A 22,643-nucleotide genomic window follows, 5' to 3' on the forward strand; every position below is an offset into this window, starting at 1 on the left:
GCTCGCGTTGCTTTCATCTTTGCGGCTTTCCGATGTAAACTCGACGTTGTCATGGCAACCCGGCTGACTAAGCCGGGCGGTAACTCTAAATCTATCTACATGAAGAAGCGAAGGAAACCTCGAGAAAAACGACGAGCCTTTGGACTATAAAATAGCTGTAGAAGGAGATTGATGGAGACTCTCTAGATGCTCTCAACGGTGGTGTCCGGTACGACATATCTCGCTGGCAGCAAATCCTGCACCTTCTCGACTCTGACTGACCCATCAGCAACCCGTACTATCGCCTTGATATCTGGATGCAAATCACCCAAGACCTGTCTGCAACGCCCGCACGGACTGAGAATCATTCGCCCTTGGTTTCCTACGGCGACGATGTGTGTGAGTTTGGGTGGCCCGGCCATGGCAGCGACCCCCAGGACAACAAGCTCAGCGCAAGGTCCGCCGGTAAAGTGATAGACGTTGATGCCAGTGAATATACGGCCGTCTTCTGCGAGCGCAGCACTACCAACGCTGTAATCTTCAGATAGGGGGATGGCCTCTATCGTCTTGGTTGCCACCTCGATGAGATTCTGCTCTGCCTCGGAAAGATGGGAGTAGATGGTAGCCATTGCTGTGCTGTTAGCAGGTCTATTACGATGGGGCGCGGCATACCTAAAACTTACTGTCGTCTTAATAGTTTCTGTCAAATTTAGCTATTCCCACAAGAAAGTTGTGAACTGCTTGCTCCTCATACTTGAACAGCGGTGCTTTATATGTATACCCGTCTGGATCTGAAAATGGTAACCGACGGAGATCAAAGAAGAAAAGAAAGACTCGACTCCACGCCTTGGCAGGGCGAAACCCAGATCAGGACTCCGACGGCGAAAGCGGCAAGCTCTTCGGCCCGTTTCCAGATCCAAGGAGATGGACAACCAAACGTTTACCAGAGCGAGGCACAGAAGAAAATGGACTTGAGAATGACATTGGCAATTTATGTAGGAAATACGAAATAGAAAATAGACATTACCACATATGAAAACTTGCAGTAATTACAGATATTAAGACGAGATCACGAACACGCCGGCTAAGTAGAGAAGCGGAATATTATGTGAAAGATGACGATAATTTCCGAGACATGATTACTTGAATGAAACCTCCAACCTGGGAGCAGAGCGGCATCCCTCGGGTCTCGTCTTGCCTCGTATACGTATTTGATGGAGCGGTGATATATAGTTGTATGTTTCTGGTTAAGTGGGTAGATAGACTCGCACCAAAGAGATATTGAAATATTAGAGTCAGGGTTAGTAGAGATATGGTCCAGGTGGTCAAGAGAGTCCGGTTGAGTGTCAGATTGGCACTCAAGCATTAGTCACATTTACGATGGCAGAGGTCAACTGTGCTGCTTACTCGTTTGTGAGAAGAGGCTCACGCTCACGGTCACCTTGTTCTGGCTCCTCGTGGGGAATGAGGAAGAAGTTGAGGCCGAGGAAGTTGGTAACAGTACTGTAGAGTGAAGAAGCAGCGAAGATACCGAAGATGGTAAAGGCAAAGATCCACTGCAGAGAGATGATCTTGATAGCCAGTTGCTTGAGCGAGAGAGCTAGAGAAGTCAGAGTCAGCGCCTTATATTCTTGTTTTAAAACTGGAATGGGTGGTGGGGGGGATTTACAGAAGGTAAGCAAACTGAGGGCGTATCCGAGGTACTGATCGTTACGGATGACAATGTGAGCCTGTCCATAGACGAAGAATACCCAGATGAAGACATTGGCCACGAGTCTCAAGGGGGTACTGTTGCTGCCAACAGCTACGGCACCGTTCCAGAAGAGGGTGAGCAGAGACCAGGCATATGGTCCAGCTACAACTGGCAGGTGGATGAATGGGTGCAGGCCTGGGAAGCTCCAGTAGAGAGTGGCCTGGTTGATCAAGCTGAAGATATCAAAGACCTCAGCCCACCAGAACTTAGCATGCGTGAAGAGCAAGGTAAAGGCCAGAACGAAGAGGTTATTGAGCACAAAGTACGGAGCCACATTGGCGGCCGTAGTAACGTGCTGTTCATCTGAGCTCCAGAGCTGACCGATATAACCCAGCTGAGAAATGAGCAGAATTATCCTGTCAAAGGGTTATCAGCAAGGCCTATTACCATCCTCTCTTTCCGCATTACTTCCCAATAGAGCAACTAACCAGTATATACCAGTGACGACCTTGGTCTGGGAGAAGGCATTGAGGTGGTCGTCGTGAGCGAGGGCCTGGAGGGCATCGCCATCCCCCTTCTCCGGCGTGCCGTGGTGCTTGCGATGAGTGCCCGAGTAGATGCCAAAGCCAACGACGAGCAGCCAGGAGATCGTGCTGGCAGCCTGGTAAGCCCAGATTGAGCTGCGCTGATACGACGAACGCTTGACGAAGGGGTTGTCTAGGGTGAAGATGAGTAAACCATGCCAGCTCAGCGGCCGATAGGCCAAAACAGCGTTGAGATGATGCTTGTCTTTGCTTCACTTTCTCGTCTCGGGCTACTCACAAGTATGAACTGTCGAGTCTGCCATGTTTGTCGGAGCTGCTGCTATCTGCCTCTACTCGCTATCTCGGATGTAAGTATGGATGTGATGTTTGATGTTGACGTGCCTCGCTGACGAGTTGACGGTCTTGGGGATGTTCTCCAGAGGTCGTTCTCCTGTCGCACCCCCGCAGCAGCAGCGGCAACAGCAGCAGCAGCGCAAAAACAAGGTCGTCAGGCAGCTAAACCCTTCTCCTGCTAGTGAGCTTGAATTGGCTTGCTTGGTAAACTCTTCCTGCAGCGCTAGTTGGGATAGTCCGAAGGCTTGACGCTCTTCTCATCCTCTCCTTTTGCGTCGTGTCGGCGCATGCTGGGCAGGCTGAAGCAATCAGGCCAGGGCAGCGAGAGGCAGCTGACGTCCCTGTGCGCCCATGGCTGCATGGGACTCGCGGCATAGCTGGTACTTGGCTTTTGCGGGGGCTCGCACCAGAAATTAAGTACCAGCGATGCAGCTTGGACCGCCGCCCGTGTATGCTGTGTATGCATGTCCCGTTTAGGCAAGTTTGCGGGGTCGGTCACATGGCACGCTTAAGCACGGGATTAGTCAGCGGAATTTAGAGTTACCATATTAGTCATCATCTTAGTCATCACCTTATCTTGACTTCTTGGTTTTTATTTCGACGTCAACAGGAAAAAAAGATGGAGAAGACAACCTAGATAAACAAAGATGGCGACAGCGACGGCGTTCGAGATGCCGCAGGCGTGTTGTTATCGCGGGTTCATGACTGGATTCGGTACATGTCCGAATGCTACTTCACTAGCCTTGCCTCGGGGTGCTGGAGGATACAGACACGGAGACAAGCAACGGGAAATCAAAACTGGCTTCCTACGCTCGCTCTCCCTGATATCAAAAGACGGCCTGCCCCTGGTGCGCTTCAGGCGCCCTATAATGCACACTATATATGTTTATATATAGCTAAGTCGAAACAGCCAAGATGATACCTTTCCCCCGAGGGATGGTCTTGGTATTAATAAGAACGATCCCTTCCTTCGCCTGTCTACGTTGCCCATTGGCTGGGGCACGGGACAAGCGCAGATGAGGCCTGCTCAACTCAAAATGAAATATGGAACCAGGGAAAAAAACAAAACCATAACCCGAGGAAACGAAGGCAACTGGAATGTTTCTCGAAGGAGGGTCACCCTCGATCCCGCTGGTCGATCACAGTGCCGGTCGATCAGGTTCTCCATCACCGGGAAGCCGACGCCTCGCCAGGTCCAGATCACGCTCAGCAATGTTTCTTCTTCTCCAGACGGATGTGAGACGCATTGAATCTGTGAAAATATACCCCTTATTATAACATAAGATGTTGTGATGATAGATATATAAGCTGGGCGCTGCACCCCATATTCTGGACGGTGAACTACTGCGAACTCCCCCCTCCCCCCGCGTTGCAAGAAAGTTATCTTGCATTCTCCTTCAATTTGCTTTCTACTTGGCGTACCCACTGCAGGATGTTGACTTGTTCGACCATCTCTGGGGTCGCGTGGCTAGAGATGGTATCATCATACCACCGACAAACTAGCCGGTAAGCTGGCTTTCTTGGGGGCCAGCTGCTCTGCCTTTTTCCCTCCCCTTTCCTTCCTTGCCGCCGTCAACCCCAGGCAGGCTATCTTTCCTGATACCACACCATCTTATCCGGATATCAATTAGGCTCACGACACTATCATGGGGCATCCTGGGTTTCCAGCTTGTTGCACATGGGCGGAACTCTTCAGGTAGGATTCCGGACCGTCTGGCCAAATACCCACGGCGTGATGCGGGTCTGGAAGGGGGCAAAGGATGAAGAAGGCCTATCTTGCTTCCTCTCTTTTTGGCCGCCGTAATCCGTCACATAGTTAGCCGTCATGATACGGTTGGTCATCGCCGCCGTTGCCGCCGCCATCAGATGAGGTCTTTGTAGGGGATGGAAGCGAATATAAATATCCCCCGAGGTGCTGTCGATCTGCTCTGAAAAGATTCCTCGCACGCATCGAACAGATCTTCAGAGCTGATCTTCGAGAGTATCTCTATCCCTTCCTCTCTTTCCCCATACTTACCCCTGATAGACTGTCTATCTCCCGAAGATCTACCTGACGGTTAGTCACAACAGTTCTACTATACCATCTACCTACCTGCAGCCCCGATCGGCATCTTGCTGACTGCTCTTCTCTAGCCATGAAGCTCCTCTCTGTTCTTGCGCTGAGCGCTACCGCTACCTCCGTCCTCGGAGCTAGCATTCCTGTTGACACCCGGGCCGAGAAGTTCCTCATCGAACTTGCTCCTGGTGAGACTCGCTGGGTTACCGAGGAGGAGAAGTGGGAGCTTAAGCGGGTATGTACCACTATCTTACGCAAAAGTTGTATGTTCACCAGACAATACTGGTTACTAACACCCATTCTAGAAGGGCCAAGACTTCTTTGACATCACTGACGAGGAGGTTGGATTCACTGCTGCTGTTGCACAGCCAGCCATTGCCTATCCAACCTCCATCCGCCATGCTGATGCTGTTAACGCCATGATTGCTACCCTCTCCAAGGAGAACATGCAGCGCGATCTGACCAAGCTCAGCTCGTTCCACAACCGCTACTACAAGGCTGACTTTGGCAAGCAGTCTGCCACCTGGCTCCAGGAGCAAGTCCAGGCTGCCATCAATAGCGCTGGCGCCAGCCGCTACGGTGCCAAGGTCGTCAGCTTCCGACACAACTGGGCTCAGCACAGCATCGTTGCCACCATCCCAGGCCGCTCCCCTGAAATCGTTGTTGTCGGTGCTCACCAAGACAGCATTAACCAACGCAGCCCCATGACCGGCCGCGCTCCAGGTGCCGATGACAACGGAAGTGGCTCCGTCACCATCCTTGAGGCCCTCCGCGGTGTTCTCCAGGACCAGACCATCGTCCAGGGCAAGGCTGCCAACACCATTGAGTTCCACTGGTACGCCGGTGAGGAAGCTGGTCTTCTCGGCTCCCAGGCCATTTTCGCCAACTACAAACAGACCGGCAAGAAGGTCAAGGGCATGCTCAACCAGGACATGACCGGATACATCAAGGGAATGGTCGACAAGGGCCTCAAGGTGTCCTTCGGTATTATCACCGACAACGTCAACGCTAACTTGACCAAGTTCGTCCGCATGGTCATCAGCAAGGTAAGCTTCAACCCTTGATAAATATTTTTATTGATAAAATAATGTCCTAATAACGTTCTTAAGTACTGCTCAATCCCAACCATCGACACCCGCTGCGGCTATGCTTGCTCTGACCACGCCTCTGCTAACCGCAATGGCTACCCATCTGCCATGGTTGCCGAGTCTCCCATCGATCTCCTCGACCCTCACCTCCACACTGACTCTGACACCATCGACTACCTCGACTTCGACCACATGATCGAGCACGCTAAGCTCATTGTCGGCTTCGTCACTGAGCTCGCCAAGTAAATCGGATTATACTCCATCCTGTCAATATTGTACATTTATTGTGCACCAACCCTGTACATAGCCATATTCCGTACATATATTCTTGATATATACTTAAAAAAATTCATCATATATTCAATCATTTATCTCTTACTCCGGCTCCTGCCTTCCTGCATACGTGACCTCTGCGCATCCTTTCGCATAGTTGGCTGGGGTATCGCATACAAAGTTGGCTGTGTGTCCCCAGCGAGCGGTGCAAAGGCATGCTGTGGCCAAAAGCGACGATTGGCCCGGGCGATCTCGGCGGCGGAAATGATAAAAAAAGGATGATTCACAGCGAGTCATAGAGATACGAGACCCCGACCTCCATGCTAGCAGACGGAGACCTATTAATATCACTAGCCAGCCTGTTCCTTATAGGTATACATCAGTATACAAACTACATCTTTGGCCATCGCTGCGATGGCGGTCCATCCAACCCTCAACGCTAGCCCGGCACCTGGGTCAACGGCAACAACGTCGAACGCTCTCACGCCGCAGCAGGTTTACGCGATCTCAAGCTGGTCGGAGCAGGCCATCGAGAGCCTGTCTCTCGAGTCCTCGCCGATTCCCTATCGCAATTCCGCGCCCCTGACCATCCCGCTGGATGATGACGTGCCGCAGCCGGCCACGCCTACTCCTGTACGGTTGAGACGCAGCGTCCGCGTTGCAGAGGACACCACCGGCACCGGCTCTGCTACTGCTGCTGGGTCATCGACATACAGACGCAGAGAGCCACTGCGCCGCGATAGCTTGAAGCGTCGCGAGTCGTTGCTCAAGGGCAAGGAAGGAAGCCGACGACGGCAGCGCTGGGAGAACGGTACGTCGCATCTTCATTTTTCTTCACGGTACTCTAACTGGGTGGGTGGAATGACTGACCTATTTGACCTCTTAATAGACCGTCTGCTGAGCAATCCGTGGGCTCAGCCTCCATCAGCAAACGACTGGGAAATCCAACCTACGTATCCACGTCATAATCCGGTCCCCTACTATCTCGCCTCTCTCTGGGACTCCCATCAAGCCGCAAAGGAACAAGCCCGTCGCAAATCGAAGAGGGAACAGGGCATATCCGAGAAGAAGAAGAAGAAGGAAAAGGCACACGGAGATGCAAAGGCCTCTCATCCCAATGCTGAGCTCGATAAGATATCCAAGGAGTTGCGGGCTAAACTGAAGCATGCTCGAGCTGCGCGAGGACTGGTTCAGGAGCTAGAAGAGGAGATCCGGCTGTTTGTGCAAGAATGGATTGAGACCCGGACCTGGCGACAGACGAGAGAATCAGAGAGTGACTGCTGTAGTGATAACAGCTCAAGTGACGACGATGAGGTTGTTTTTGCTGGTCGCAAGGTGAATCCCTCTACTCGAAAACAGAGACGGTCATCTCGAGCGGTGTCTGGCGAGAAGATGGTGTTTGAAAGCCCAGCCGAAGATCGAGCTGCTGGTTTCGGGTGAGTCTTTTATTCTTCTTGGATACAAACCAGTGTCTAAAGAGTGTGACTAATTTGTTAGACGATGGCTTGTTCACTCTCTGGCATCTTACTACGGCCTTCGAACATGGTCCGTGACTGTTGGCAATCCTCCTCGCCGTGAAGCGTATGTGGGGATCGACGAGGTCTCACAAGGCCTTCTAGCTGCTGCTGGCCGGGGATTTCCAGGCAGCAAACCCGATGGAATTCTCCCCCGGCCTCTATGGGTATCGATGTAGACGGCTTTTATTACCCATCTCCCCCCCCCTTTCTCTCTCCGTACTCCGTAGTATTTTTCCTGCTTTCGTCTCCTTCATTATTCTATCTATCCTATTGCCAGCCACAGTCTGCCTAGATGATAAAATAGAAGGAAACCGCATTCTTCATCTCTGCTATTATTACAAATAACATAAGCATTTACTAATCCAGCTAACCATACAGATAAACCATGATATGCTATGGAGTAAAGCTCTGGAGGGCAAGAGGCCTACATCAACGATCATGGTGCACTCCTTGCTCTGTTTCGACCCATTCACAGCCGCAATTTACCTCTTCTTACGTCAATATGGTCTTTCTGGGATAACTACTCCGTACGGATTATACAATACGGAGTACCTAGATCCATGATACCCCTTATTACCGGTACTTGCAATCTCTGCAGGCAAAAACACCCTACAAGTTGGCTGTTTCCAACACATAGTTCTACACCCCTTTTCCCTTACCCTCAAGGACCCTGGAGGGCTAGGTGCAATCATATAATATGCTAGCGGCAAGGTCCCGTATTCCCGATCCTTGGAACTTAATGGAGGCAGTACTATTCATCTTCAAAGAACTGATGAGGAGTTGGTCGCTTTTCGTGATCGAGCTCCATCATCCTGAGCACAGTCCTGGTCGTCCCGGCAAATCTCCCTGACAGTTGTAGCACGAGAGAGCTTTAGAATCTCGTTGATTACTACGGAGTATGTTGCATTCATTATTCACGTAAGAACTGCAAGGGCCTTTCCTCCTCTGCATCCCCTTCATGATCATCGTCAAAATAGGGGGGCCCTCCAGGGGCTCCGAAAGGGGTTGTTTGTTGTGATGTACATCACTAACCAAAAGAAGCTAGTCTCATTCTATTTATAACCAACCAGAGTCTAAAGAAATCAGCCAATCATAATTTTTGCTACAGGGCAGATATTCAGATGAGATGGACTTTTGTCTACAATACCAGCCATAAAAAGTTGCGACTCCCATCAGTGAGGAGATATTAGCTAAATAGAGTAGATAATGGGTAATAATCAGGGTAAAAGTAAGAAGGACACCAGCAGAGAAGGTGTAAGTAGATGTAAAAGTGACAGCTGACTAAGCACCTTGATAGGAGGTTAAGTTTCGCAACGTCTATAGATGTGGATGTTGTTGCTCTTGACTCCAGCAACAAAGACCACCTTGAGGGACAAGACAGAGTAAGTGGAAATCCGCACATCTTAGTAGCAAGCTGATGCTGATGGTGGTTACAGGACAATAGGAGGTGAATGAGGCTCTACTCTCCGCCATTATGGCCTCGCCGCAGCAGCGTTCGAGCCAGTGCAGTGGCCAGGAGGAGCTACTTAAGAGCTTCAACAAGCTCAACATCACCACCATGAATGATCACAACAAGAATAACAACAAGACACGTTCACCCTCTCTCTCACCCTTACAGTCTCCATATCACAAGCCGGAGACAACCCATAACATATTGAGAAACGACCCTGGCGCCCGTCCGCCCTCGCGGCAGCAGCAACAGGAGCAACGCGCCCCGCGAAGGACCACCAGCACCACGTCCCTGCGTGACGAGAGACGCAGCTCGACACAGTCATTGCAGAAGCGAGCATCGATCAGCTCCCTTCGATCAGTACAGAATCTGACGGCCTCTTCATCTTCTCCACGTCAGAGTCTCTCGCGGCGTTCGTCGGCGCAACATCTGGCGTCGTCCCCTGGCGCGTCAGGGCGGCCTATTTCACCCCTCGCAGAGATGGCGCCCCCTCCAACCCCGACGGCATCGGAAATAGCTGCTCAGTATTGGGGCCGAGAGCTAGCCCTTCACCAGACTACGGAACTACAGTCCCGCACTATCGTCATTATTCAGGATGCCTGTTATGGCCATCGATTCTCGCGCCCGCGCACCAGCAAGGACGACCTGAATCTCATCGTCGAACGGCCAGAGAGAATGCAGGCCAGCATCCTCGGTGTGGCTGCTGCATTTATCCGCATGGGCCTTCGTTATGGCTCTAACGAGTTTGCGCCCCACCCAAACCTCGACCTACAACGGCTCCCGGCTCCTCCGTTTCAGATAAGAAAGTCTGTACGGACCATGTCCCTGGACTCACCAGCGGTAACGCACATCCATGGTACCAAATGGATGGAGGATCTTCGGCTGATGTGTGATGCTGCCGAGGGAAGACTGGCAACTAACGGCAAGGAGCTCGTTCGTCCTAGCAGCTCTGGTAGGGAGACCGGAGCCAAGGCCGCTCCACAACTGCATGAATGGGATCTATACCTCTGCCCTGAATCTTTGAACGCGTTTGAAGGCGCATTGGGGGGTGTTTGTGACGCTGTTGACTCGGTATTTACCTCTCCGTCGATACGTCGCGCGTTTGTCTGCATTCGACCGCCAGGTCACCATTGCTCAGGCAGCTACCCGTCCGGCTTCTGTTGGCTCAACAATGTTCATGTGGGTATTTCATATGCTGCCATGGCGCATGGACTCACTCACGCTGCCATTATCGACTTTGACCTTCATCACGGCGACGGGTCTCAGGCCATCGCTTGGAAACAGAACGAGCGAGCTACTGCTAAAAATGCAGCCGGATGTGAAAAGACTGCAATCGGATACTTTAGTTTGCATGATATCAACTCTTACCCATGTGAAGAAGGAGATGAGACTAAGATCCGGAACGCTAGCGTCTGTATCGATAAGGCCCATGGGCAGAGCATATGGAACGTCCATATGGAAGTATGGAAGACCTCCCAGGAATTCTGGAAAATATACGAGACAAAATATACCATTCTTCTCGAGAAGGCTCGCGCGTTTCTACGAGCTCATTCCCTTAAGCTACGTTCTAATGCTTCACCCAACTCACCTCAGCCCAAGGCTGCTATCTTTCTCTCTGCTGGCTTCGATGGAAGTGAGTGGGAGGGAACCAACATGCAGCGACACAAAGCCAACGTTCCAACGGACTTCTATGCCAGATTTACTGCCGATGTTGTTAGAATGGCACAAGAAGAAGATCTCGCTGTCGATGGAAGAGTCATCTCAGTTCTGGAAGGTGGATATAAGGACAGAGCCTTGACCAGCGGTGTCTTCAGTCATCTCTCTGGTCTGTCCGACTGCCCCGAAATCAAGATCGAAAGAGATCCCAACAGCAGCCGGCTTGCCGCTGAGATGTACAGAAGACTGGGCCTGAATGAAGAAAGCAAGCATGGAACCCCTGCAGATGGCGCATCTACATCTAATTATGACCCTATCTGGTGGGCGCCAGCCTTACTTGAAGAGTTGGAAGTCCTTGTCAACACTCCACCTACCACACCACGAAAGCCTCGTGGAAAAGGGCCACCGACCTTCTCCGCTCCCACCCAAGCATCTGCCGCAAAGGTAACCACCCCAACTCGACCACATAGGTCCCCATCCTCTAATCACACTCGGGAGCCTTCCCCTCCGCCACTTCCACGAGTTGAGTGGGCCACGGCGGCTTTTGAGCTCTCCAAGGCTCTCATTCCCACGGACCGTCAGACTGCCAGTTGCCAGCATGCAGACCTGAAAGTGGTTCCAAGCCAGTCTCGGCCGGCTAGCCGTCTGGCATCTGCGGCAAACAGACAACAGCCACGCGCCAGTGAGAGAGGCACGAGCCATATGCAACTTAGAGAGAGAAAACAGAAAGCCCCCGCCGCGACTACAGGAAGTCTCGCAAGCTCCCGTTCTTCTACTGTCAGCACCCGTCGGACTACCATCGCCTCTAGTAATGATTTACCAAGCACAAATATGACGGGTAGTGGGGAACCTGCAAATTCGCCTTCTATTCGCCGTTCTTCACGAAGAATCAGCATGACGTCCACTGCATCTACGTCTCCAGTATCTTCAGCTGGAAAGATAAACCAACCTAAAACTCGTGAAACACCCTTGAGACCTTCACCTTCGCGAGCAAGCTCGGGGTCTGAATCGCAGAATAGCGCAACTAGAGCTAGAACCGCAGCCACCAGTCTAGCTCCTACACCAGTTAGAAATATCCCTAAGAAACCTCAGGGAAATGGCGGAAATGTCGATAATTTATCAGCTAGCGTGAAGAAACTGAACATCAAGCTGAACTTGCCCAGCCCCGAGGAGAACGCAGCTCGAGAAGCCAAGTTGGCCCAGGACCGGAAAAAAGGGATACAACAGTCATCCCAACGCAAACCGGCAAGCAGAGCTGCCCCTGGAGCCAAGACTTCCGCAAAGGAGGCTAGTGAAAGACAGTCACGTTCGAATGCCCGTTCCTCTACTGCGACGAATGCTAAAAAAGCCAGCCCACCTGGAAGACCAAATCTAGGCCTATCCTATGACGGGGCCTACGACGAAGACCCAATCACAGGTCATGAACAGGAGTCGGTTGCGCCGACACCAAATGAGGCCGCAGGCAATAACAACACCATGCCCTCTCCTCCATTGACACCAGACACGGCCCCTGAGCCCGAGACCCCTACAATTACAGTCCGCTCACCGCCAGCTTCGGCGCATCAGCAACTGCCTGTCTTCACAGCAACATCTATCATTCCCTTTGCGCCCTCTCAGAACCCTCCTTCGAACTCTTAGCTCCTTTCGATATGTTTCTTTTTGTTATCCCCTGTACGGAGTATCTTGTTTCATGTTTTGATTATCCTTTCCGATTTCTACCCTCTGCCCTTTATCTTAACCCAGGTTTTTCCCCCTTTTTTTCTCAATGTACATTGCGAATGTACCAGCCTGTCCCTGCCTACCCCCTATTGACTGAAGTACTACCAGAACAAATCATACCACCTATTCCCCTCTTGTCTGAGTCACGGCGACTGTTGGCGTTTTCCCCCTTGGCTTCCTGTCCTTTTTGAGGTTCATTCTGCAAGTTCTGCTTACGTTACCCGTCACAAGACAGATTAGCCTTTATACCCCATATTGCATGTTAATTCCAGTAAACTTCAGCTGCTTCCCACTATCGTGGGTCTAGAAATACCCAAGCCATACTGCCATTCTTTTACCCCCAAGCAGCAACAGGAGCGCAAAGATATCATGTATATTCAAATATTATCACATATACTTAATATTAACTACATCAAAGGAAGACTCTACATGTATGGAGCAATGTATCGGCCACTTCAATCCTTCGTATCATCTAAAAATGCATCTAAGCTGCGCTTCGTCAAAAGTGCCCACCCGACTATTAATAGACTTTTGAGGCTAATACGAATAATACGAAAAGTGACCAATTAAAATTGAGAGTATTATGTATTTCTCAGTAGTAAAGTTCTCGGGTACCTGATTACTAATCACGGAACACGGAGTATCAATGATCCCCGGGGTGGAAGCGATAAGGATCAGCTGGAAGCTTCTTATCGCAGATGACAAAAAAGCGACGTCAACCAGTTGCGGCCTTGCGGGCCAGTTTTCGCTTATATTTTACCTCCTCCGCTACTATCCTAGCACCTATATTCTCATTATAGTTCTCCCATCTAGCTATCTACCTATAGGCTTCGCCATGTCGTCCTCAGCTCCAGACCAGCATTCTTATACCCAGATGGCCGATCGTGATCTCGAAGACATCGGCAAACACTGCGAGTTCGAATACTGTCGACAGCTAGATTTCCTTCCGTTCAGATGTGAATCGTGTAAGGGAACTTTCTGTCTTGACCATCGAACGGAAACGACTCACAAATGCCTGAAGGCTGGAGAATGGGCTCGTCGACGGACAGGGCAAGGCAGCAGTGAATCTACAACTCTCTCGCCGAAACCTACGGTTTACAACTCTACACAGTGCTCTCATCCATCATGCAAGGCGCTCATATATACGATGGCGAACGCCGGCGTACACTGCCAAAACTGCAACCGGGAATACTGCCTTTCCCACAGGATGCGGGAGGACCATGACTGCAGCAATCTCACACCACTAGGTGCCAGTCCGGCAGCAGTGGCCTTCACATCATCTGCGGATAAGGCCCGACAGGCATTCTCTCGCCTACGGAGCTGGGGTAAAGCCAAATCTTCGACTACTACCGCTCCTCCATCCTCCAAATCCAAAGCAAAACCCTCGGCGGCGTCGAGAATGGCGCAGCTAAATGCCCTAAAGAAGAACGCCAAGGGTGATCCGAACCTAGACACATCCAAGCGATTTTACCTTCATGTTGAAGCATCTGCCGATACGACTACGGCGAAATATCCTACCGGAGATTTCTACTTTGATGCAGGATGGAGCGTCGGCAAGATACTAGATGATGCAGCACGGAGGTTACAAGTACAGAACGTCAATAACCGCTCTGCTGGAGAAGAAAATCGATTAAGGATATTCCATGTCGAGGGAGGCAAACTACTAGATTTTTCTAACAAGATCGGTAGTTGCTCCGTGGGCCAGGGTGATACCATTGTTCTTCTCAGGGGAGTTGGTCCGCCAGTCCCAGACTTGATTGAGATGTAGAGTCATGTCTTTCTCGTACTTGATAGCGCCTCCTTTTTATACCAATATTGGCATCGGTGTTTAGGCGGTCAGGGTTGGATATACACTCTTAATATCATTTATAATGCACATAACATCCATACATAGCATATCGTCCATGATCTAATACCAAGTGTGTATCACGTAGTCTATGCAATCATACGCTCATCTTCATCTTAATCAGTTTATGAGGTTTATAATCCAAAACTTCGAAGTCGGAGTCCTTCCAGCCGTCCATCTCACCAGATCCCCGGTCAGTACGGTTGATCTTGAGTGTAGGGAAATCAGTTGGCTCCCGAGTAAGCTGCTCCTGCAGAGCTTCGATATGGTCAAGGTACACATGTGCATCCCCCATGGTATGGATAAAAGTTCCGGGATGCAAATCTGCTGCGTGAGCAAACATATGCGTCAACAGCGCATATGATGCGATGTTGAAGGGCACACCCAGCCCCATATCACACGATCTCTGGTATAATACGCAAGACAATGTGCCTTTCCCTTTCTTACCCTCATCCCCTGTCTTCTGTGGTGGAAACGACACGTAGAACTGTGCAAACATATGGCATGGGGGGAGAGCCATCTTCTTCAGGTCCGCTGGGTTCCAGGCGCTTAGAATGATACGCCTATCATATGGGGATTCCTTCAGCTTCCTGACAACCTCAGCGACTTGATCAACTCCCTTCCCGGTATAATCTGTCTTCGCATCAATATACTCTGCGCCAAAATGGCGCCATTGGAATCCATACACGGGGCCCAAATCGCCCACTTCACGATGTGACAAGCCAACACTGTCAAGAAACTCTCGGCTGCCGTTACCGTCCCAAATTTTTATTCCAGCTTCACTCAGCGGAAGCGAAGATGTGCAACCTGATACGAACCACAGAAGCTCTGCGATGACTGCGCGTAAAAAGACGCGCTTCGTGGTCAGGAGGGGCAGGACAGGGACGGGGTCTGGGTTCGACGGGTCAGACGACGGCTTGGACAGCGAGAAGCGAAGCTGTGGTGGTGCAAAAATAGATCGAGTCCCTGTTCCAGTGCGGTCTGGACGATGTTCGCCTGTGCTGATAATCGTGCGGATGAGGTTGAGATATTGATGCTCTTCGTGGGAGGGGTCGTGAGACGGTGTGGGCGAGGGCGAAGGACCCTCTAGTTGTGATGGTGGGTTGAGGGCGAGGTTGGAGTCCGATCCGCCGATGGATGGAGTTGTAGCCATGCTGCCGTTTGTCTTGTCACTGAGATTTGTGTTTCCTTGTGGTTAAATATATTGGCGGTTGCAGTTGACTTGAGCAGGGAGTATCAATTTAGCATGTCGCGTCAACTAACTAACTAACTAACTAGTTGAGGCGCGTCCCAGGAAACCCAGTAGCTAACTAATTACCCACTACCTCACGTTTCTAAACGAGTCACCAGCGAACGACATACAGACACGATTGCAGATAATCCAAAACCAACTCTTTGCATATCCTAACTCGTTCAGCAGCAGGTGCCTGCCCTTTTCCCTTCTCAAATAGATACGCTGTGGGGGAAGAAAAAAGACAAAGATAACTACTAATTGTCCGGGGAACAAGTAACTAGTTAGTTAGTGGATCGATATTTAATCAAATGACAATCCAACCCTAAATATATAGAGAGAAATGAACGATGCAGTGTGGTCTCTGCTATCCATTCATTTGGTCGGCAACTCTCGGTTACTCAAGATGGCCCGCAAGAGTAAAGGAATATCCAGGGCCGTCTTTCAACACCAGATAACAGATATATATCGACATCTACCATCAACTAAGAGCGTTTAGGCCCTGCAGTAAGCACTTCAGGCAGACAGACAGATAATCTCGAATAGTCTAACCATCCAGTAAGATGTATAATTCAGCACGCAATATCTAGTAAACGGGTTTACTTGGCCCTTCGCCCAAGTGGCCATATGTCCATAGCTTATCCTTGAAGATCTACCAGAGATAGCGTGGGAATCTCTCAACGATTTGAATTATGGTATTTCTATTATCCTTGGATTGTCTGCCCTTCCCGACATTACCCATTCAAGATATCAACCAGACCCAGGTTTGTTATTACCCAGACAGCCTTACAGTAATAATCTATATTAGTGATTACCGTTCCATGTATAATACAAAGGTTTAGAAGCTATTGTAGTGTTAAATAATAAATGCTCCGAGTGCTATTTTAATCACATTATTCTTTTTTTAATTTTTAACGGAATTACAGCATGACAGCAATATACCATATATAAAATTTTTGATGACCGACCGAATAATCAACCAGGAGAGTATATACCTTGTCAACAATAGTCTCGAGGATACTTTAAAATCTAGGTAACCAACTTGATAGTGAAGAGCGCAGCACGAGGAAAATACTTGATCTTATCTTATCAGATTAGATGATCACAGCAAGATTAGGTTGATCACTGAACCTTAAATAGTTTAGAGTTAGAAGGCAAATATAGCAAGTTAAGCACCCCCAGGAGGCGCCTTGTTGATCAGTGTAAGGGTCTTGCAGTTCTGAGGGACTTCTAGATAGCTACAAAGGCCTAATCAAAAAGTGGAGCGTGGGTTTCTCAAATACCTAGTTTGCGTAGTTGATAACTTGCTTTGGCACCGAGTAACACTGGGTAGTCATCTGTCACAGTGGCAACTGTAAGAGTGCTTGTTAGTGTTCCACTACATTTCACGTAGTACAGCAAGACAGTATCAGGAGACTGGGGATGGAACAGGGTATCACACTTGGAAAACGCCTTGTGATGGCATGGTTCAGCCTATTAATCTTGCTCCAGGTTTCGTTAGTCACACTGTACTAATCACACTGGCACCCAGAACAATATAAAAGCTTGGTACCTAAGCCCTCCCCTTTACAGAATGATTCAAAAATCCCTGATCCAAGCAAAATATTACAAAAATGCGATTCACCCCTTTCCTCGTTGCCATCACCGCCTTTTCTGGGGTGACAATGGCTGTAAGTTGTTATTCCTGGGGAGTGATACGCATGAAGATCTAGCAGCTGACCAGGTATCCAATTCGCCTGAATTTAGGATTACGCCGCGGTAAGCAGCACATGTTGTTTTCCTGGAGGGCTACACGCATCTCAATGCTGATAGATGTGTTGTATAGTACAAGAAATGTATCATAGATCACTGTGCTGGTCCAGGTGGAACTGCTGAAGCCACAACGTTTTGCATGGTTAGTATTCCCATCCTGATTTCGAAACATCCGGCTAATATTATCCCATAGCTGAGATGTGTTAAAGAGGTAAGGGATTGAGTAGATATTCTCTCTTTCATGGTGGGGTGACTCACTAATAGAGCTTCGGTTGTAGAATTGATGAAAGCAACGTCCAAAATAACCTCTCCTGAGTTGGATTATTTGCCCCTGAGGAACCCACCACACTATACAAGAGTCCACTCTCATATGTTGGGTATAAGCTATATAACTAATAATTTATCTCTTTGTATTCGTCACTGCATCTATTCAGATAAAAGATATTAATTACTCAAAACTATTTCTATCCCATTAAATCCACTCCAACTCCACGAAGTGCAGTAACCGCCCACTGCGGTATATTTGACTTCTCGCCATATAGGTTTCTAAAGAATTCCTTTAAAAACTGAGGGTATCTATCTTCGAGAATTGCTTGTCTAGCTGAGTCCATCAATGCAAGCAGGTAATGAACATTATGCATGGTTATACTGTCAAGGTGGTCAGTAAGAAACGTAAAGGAAGAATAGAGATAGGTTGCACACGTACAAGTGTGCTCCAACGGTCTCTTTCGCCGCAAGGTGGTGCAAGTATGCTCTAGTAATACCGAGACCGCCTTGCTCTTTAGGCCGACAAGTTTTGCATTTGCAATTTTCATCTATCGGCCTAAAATCACGAGCGAATCCGGCACGTCGAAGGCCTAAAGTACCGTATGGTGTTAAGGCATTTCCAAAACGCTACAGTATAAGTCAGCCTTGTTTTAGACTTTGCAGGTAAATATGAAGTGCGTAACTCACGGCTGTTCGAGTTGGGAAAACGCAATCAAACATGTCGGCGCCTAGAGCAACAGCTACTACTAGATCTTCTTGGTATCCCTGAGAGACGTTAGACAGAAGCTACCTCGGGGTTGTTAGAAAACCGGAAAACCCACCACACCCATAACATATCGAGGCTTATTCGTTGGTAGCATATCAGTGCAAGCGTCGACCCTGTTTATCCCCTAGTCAGATGGGCCATCATCCAATGCAAGACAAGAATGAGAGGTCACTAACACTTTACAAAACTCATCCTTCGCCTCTCCCCCAGATAGACCGCCAATTGCGATTCCAGGTGTGTTCCGTGCTACCATCTCTTCGCAGCACTGACGGCGCATTTCCAAGTCAAGTCCTCCTTGGATTATACAGAAAAGGTTTTGCCTTTCAGGGTACTTATGTGCATCTATGCACCGGTCCAGCCAACGTACTGACCTCTCCATTGCCTCCTGCATCCTTGCGTGGTCTGGGGACGTTGTAGCAATGACATCATCTAATTGCATAATTATGTCGGAGCCTATTGAATTTTGTAGGGATATTGAGTGCTCGGGCGTGAGTAACCTATCGAACCGGTCAATGCTCATCCAACGAGAGAGAATAACGTTGGAAGTCCAACGGATGGGGTGTAAGGGCGTACATTGGCGATCCATCGTGTGGACTCAAGAATCGTACACCCTCCTCCGTTACTTGTGCAAGCTTCAAGAGAGAGACCATCTGGAATCTATACCAGGGAGGGTAAAACAAGTTAGTCACGCAAAGTTCCAGGGGGCAATTCGGCCCGAATTCCCTGTACTGACAGGGTAAAAGTAGAAGATATTCAAAAAGAAATAAACCTACCCACCACTATCGGTCAAAATGTTACCATTCCACCCCTGAAACCTATGCGCTCCCCCAACTTCATCCAGCACAGCTTGTCCTGGCTTAAGGCCCAGATGATATGTATTATTCAAGCAAAGTTTGCACCCTGTCTGTGCAAGTTGATCCGGTGTTAGGCCTTTTAATGATGCTTGGGTTGCAACAGGCATGAAAATCGGTAATTTGACTGGTCCGTGGGGGAGGTGGAGGGTACTCGCGCGGGCTTTTGTGGTCTAGGGCATGTGAATTAGCACGCGTAGTGGAGGAGTTGGTACAGGGAAGAAACATTGAAACAAGGCATAAGTGTATTCTCACGGAGCATTTGGATTCAAGATCAAATGTTAATGCCGAAGGCATTGACCTCCTCTCCTTCCCTGCTGTGGAGGGGGTAGCCGTTGATGAAGCCATGACAACTTGACCATACGGCTCAAGCAAGGTGCTTTTCTTCGGTAGTGGCGAGAATACAATAGATCTAGCGGCGGAATGTATGCGCCGTAGGTATCTCATTGATCATATGCAGTATATATATCGTAAATCCACGGCAAAACGCGTCGAGTCCAACTCCCATTTCATCCAGCCTGAAGCCTTTTAACAAAATATGTGTTTTATGCTTTCTTTGCGGCGTTCTGGCCCTTCTTATATCCACGTGACTTATGCGTTTTTATGCACAAATAAAGTTTATGCTTTCATTTAATGCTGGGATGCTCAAACTATCCTTGTAGTAGAGACACAGAGACAGATTCGTTGGAAGAAAGATGTGTATTGTGATCATCTATATAAAACAATACTTATCTCAAACTGGTTGCCTGGCTTCCGACCGACATCTAACCAGTAGTTGCCTTGACTCGCCTTAAGAATAATTGATATGCATCCAGAAAAAACCCCAAAAATCGCCAATAAAGAGTAGAAAAAGTCCTAAAAATAGCCTATTGGTACGATTGAGGCCAGAATCCTAACACAAGGAAAATCATTAACTTCGTAGGTTATATTGCAGTTTCTGGATGTCGAGGCAAGTCGCATCGAAGTGAGCGTATATAGGGCGACCCATGGTGGGAGGATACAAGCCCATATTCAATCTGTCTGGACTGCAGAAGAGCTCCTCAACGATTATAGTTATCACCAGGGAGCTCAGAAAAAGCGGCTAGAGCCCTGTGGTTTCTAGTTGTAGCCTATTACTGCACCGTGTTCATTCACCCCAAACATGAACCGCGTCCAAGGCCATTCCACCAATCTCTCCGAGCCAGTCCTGCGAGAGACGGCAGATTGGATCATCCCCATAGCTGTACTCATTCATGTGCTGGAGATCTCTGAAGCAGTCTCGCAGCACTGAGTCAACTGCTAACTGGGGACTCATGCTGGTGTCTGGGATAGGCCATTGGTCCATACCTGCATTAGCCATGGGCGAAAGGTGAGAAGTAGGTAGACTTGTTGGGGAAGCCATGGGGCCCATCTTCATGGGTGAGACAAGAGACTGGGTGCCCGAAGCTGATGTTGATGTAGTTGGTGGTGGATTATTCAGTAGCTCAATTGCATCTGAGAGCACAGCATCGCTGAGACGGTGGAAGACTTCATGCGAATGACGAATGGCGCTCCATCTTTCGGAAACAGCGACCAGCACAGTTGAACAGGCCCGAGTTTCGTTGACGATTTCAATTATCGAAGGGTCTTCGTCGAGCATTACCCCGGCCGGTCCGCCCATTGCTAGTCTCCGCTTTGCACGGAAATGCCGGCCAACAGCATAGATGTATGAGAGCCCTGCCATGAACACAGCATGGAGGGTGATCCAGGTGTAATTGATCCGTCTGGAGCGGTGAAGATGTGCGTATAGGGTAATTGACTGCTTGGCCGCAGTAAAGATGGTCTGTATTGCGGTAGGTACTGTAGATGATATCGCCGGCAGCGCTGGGGAAGGGCGGTACAGCATCAGTAGTGCATTGTAATACAGGAGCTCATACCACTCGTGAGCACGGAAACTTGATCTGTCACCGGGTATTGTGCTGGACAAGTCCACAGCTGGCAAGCTGAGCGAGGCAGTGTCATGTCGCCACTGTTCGAGTTCTGCTGCCAAGCTGTCACGCTTAGACAGGGCGGAGGCTTCGTTGGATTCCTGAGATCCCGACTGGCCATTGTCCATGGAGAATAGGATTTTACCACAGATGATCCGGTACCGGACTATATGTACGAAAAGGGCAGTGCGAGAGAAACTATCTGTAGTTGGGTGGAAGCTGCTTTCTGGCGGATTTACCTCCAGGTCATATTGAGGATCAGGCAATGCCGTGTCTGTATCTGATAGACGGATCCCAAAAGGACGACCAAGAGTATTGCTCACGACACTAAGGATTTGTTAGCAAATACATGGACAGTTATGCACTCTTTGTCGTGTGTTTTTATTTATGTCCGGAGGACGTACCGGTCCATGGCAATGACACAGAAGAAGCACCGCCGGCCCACCTCCGCACGAACCATGTTACTCGGCGAGTCAGTCTCCATCCGGTCTGACGGTGTCCGGGGAGGATACGTTGATTCTCGATGAAGGCCTTGCTCGATGCATATGCGACAGGCAACGCCTACCAGGTGCCACATACCTATTTTCAAGTCAGCTCAGTTTTTGTCCGTGTGGGTAAACTGTATGCATGCAGAAATGGTCTCTGTACGTACTCGCAGAGGTATCCTGAATAGGGCTTCTCATCCGGTACTGGCAGAGCAGCAAGATGGCCTGCAGAGGCTTGATTCCTCCCAGCTGTAGCACTTCGGTCAGCTTCGACAGGGCAACGACATGGAAATTCTCAGCATCAGGCCGGGTCTGCCAATCGAATTTGTGATAGTCTACAGACGAGATCGCAAGGATCATGTAGAAGATGAAGCACGAGAAGACATCCCGGTCCAAGACGGACGGGTCACTGTATATCTGCTCAAATGCCGCGAGGACAGTTGGTCGATGCAGGAACGGGTAGCAGAGATAGTCGTGCTCGAAGTATGCATGGTGAAGGTCGCGCGCAAACGGCTCCGGCGGGATTTGATATGTCTCCGACTTTGCGGCAGGCGAGCCAACTGAGAAAGCACTGCCAATGCTGCCACCGCGGGCCGGATTCTCTGGATGTGACGCCCGCGGAGTGAACGAGCTCCTTGCCGGCGTCGATATCGGGACTGGAGCAGCATCGACGGTGGCTCTGACGAGGTTGGCGAAGAGCACGCCACTGCCGGAGCCCAGGAACTGACGGTCACCGCCAGCGGTCAGCGAGAGAAACGAGACCTCATCCGTCACTTCATTGTCACCCTCTTGCTTCGGCCGTTGCTGTAGCTGTTGCGGTTGCTGCTGCTGCTGCTGCTGACCAGGGCTGCTGCCGCTGGCATCGAGGCTGGGACTCTGCCTGGATGCTGCGACTTCAGAGCCGTTACCGGCGTTGCTGCTCTCGCTCTGTGCCGCCGCCAGCCTCGCAGCCAGCGCACGATTGGTTGCTTCACACTGTCTCAAACGCCGCTCCAGGCGTTCCACGACTTCTTTGCGATACGTAGGCTCCTTGGACCGGTCAGTGTAGACGCAGGCAACGTTGGCCTTCCGACAGGGACCGCAGACAGGCACCTGCTTGTCACATCGCGATTTGCGGCGATGGCAGCGATCGCACGCCTGCATGCTAGGCCAGGGCTGCTGCTGCTGCTGCTGCTGCTGCTGCTGCTGCT

At 49.9% G+C, this 22,643-nt stretch overlaps 8 protein-coding genes across 8 annotated transcripts; 4 read left to right on the top strand and 4 right to left on the bottom strand.

Moving 5' to 3' along the window:
• Positions 1 to 182: 182 nt before the first annotated feature.
• ARB_03566 (uncharacterized protein) lies at positions 183 to 608 on the bottom strand (the record flags this gene model as incomplete). The annotated part of the gene is made up of 1 exon (XM_003010168.1): positions 183 to 608. The coding sequence occupies one exon, from the start codon at positions 606 to 608 to the stop codon at positions 183 to 185; it is 426 nt and encodes a 141-aa protein (XP_003010214.1).
• A 774-nt stretch (positions 609 to 1,382) lies between these two features.
• On the bottom strand, positions 1,383 to 2,519 carry ARB_03567 (uncharacterized protein; the record flags this gene model as incomplete). The annotated part of the gene is made up of 3 exons (XM_003010169.1): positions 1,383 to 2,088; positions 2,161 to 2,461; positions 2,495 to 2,519. 3 exons carry the CDS (start codon positions 2,517 to 2,519, stop codon positions 1,383 to 1,385), a joined length of 1,032 nt encoding a protein of 343 aa, XP_003010215.1.
• Positions 2,520 to 4,685: 2,166 nt separating this feature from the next.
• Positions 4,686 to 5,940, top strand: ARB_03568 (uncharacterized protein; the record flags this gene model as incomplete). The annotated part of the gene is made up of 3 exons (XM_003010170.1): positions 4,686 to 4,841; positions 4,912 to 5,652; positions 5,716 to 5,940. The coding sequence occupies 3 exons, from the start codon at positions 4,686 to 4,688 to the stop codon at positions 5,938 to 5,940; spliced, it is 1,122 nt and encodes a 373-aa protein (XP_003010216.1).
• Positions 5,941 to 6,381: 441 nt separating this feature from the next.
• Positions 6,382 to 7,660, top strand: ARB_03569 (uncharacterized protein; the record flags this gene model as incomplete). Its single annotated transcript, XM_003010171.1, has 2 exons — positions 6,382 to 7,403; positions 7,465 to 7,660. The coding sequence occupies 2 exons, from the start codon at positions 6,382 to 6,384 to the stop codon at positions 7,658 to 7,660; spliced, it is 1,218 nt and encodes a 405-aa protein (XP_003010217.1).
• A 1,030-nt stretch (positions 7,661 to 8,690) lies between these two features.
• On the top strand, positions 8,691 to 12,228 carry ARB_03570 (histone deacetylase HosB; the record flags this gene model as incomplete). The annotated part of the gene is made up of 3 exons (XM_003010172.1): positions 8,691 to 8,712; positions 8,808 to 8,866; positions 8,929 to 12,228. The coding sequence occupies 3 exons, from the start codon at positions 8,691 to 8,693 to the stop codon at positions 12,226 to 12,228; spliced, it is 3,381 nt and encodes a 1,126-aa protein (XP_003010218.1).
• A 727-nt stretch (positions 12,229 to 12,955) lies between these two features.
• Positions 12,956 to 14,077, top strand: ARB_03571 (uncharacterized protein; the record flags this gene model as incomplete). Its single annotated transcript, XM_003010173.1, has 1 exon — positions 12,956 to 14,077. One exon carries the CDS (start codon positions 12,956 to 12,958, stop codon positions 14,075 to 14,077), a length of 1,122 nt encoding a protein of 373 aa, XP_003010219.1.
• Positions 14,078 to 14,252: 175 nt separating this feature from the next.
• ARB_03572 (uncharacterized protein) lies at positions 14,253 to 15,308 on the bottom strand (the record flags this gene model as incomplete). The annotated part of the gene is made up of 1 exon (XM_003010174.1): positions 14,253 to 15,308. The coding sequence occupies one exon, from the start codon at positions 15,306 to 15,308 to the stop codon at positions 14,253 to 14,255; it is 1,056 nt and encodes a 351-aa protein (XP_003010220.1).
• A 4,840-nt stretch (positions 15,309 to 20,148) lies between these two features.
• On the bottom strand, positions 20,149 to 22,596 carry ARB_03573 (uncharacterized protein; the record flags this gene model as incomplete). The annotated part of the gene is made up of 3 exons (XM_003010175.1): positions 20,149 to 21,295; positions 21,373 to 21,547; positions 21,621 to 22,596. The coding sequence occupies 3 exons, from the start codon at positions 22,594 to 22,596 to the stop codon at positions 20,149 to 20,151; spliced, it is 2,298 nt and encodes a 765-aa protein (XP_003010221.1).
• Between the last annotated feature and the right edge of the window lie 47 nt (positions 22,597 to 22,643).

Source organism: Trichophyton benhamiae, assembly GCF_000151125.1.
Source record: "Trichophyton benhamiae CBS 112371 chromosome Unknown Abenha-G-c-136h12.r1, whole genome shotgun sequence".
Lineage (NCBI taxonomy): Eukaryota > Fungi > Ascomycota > Eurotiomycetes > Onygenales > Arthrodermataceae > Trichophyton > Trichophyton benhamiae.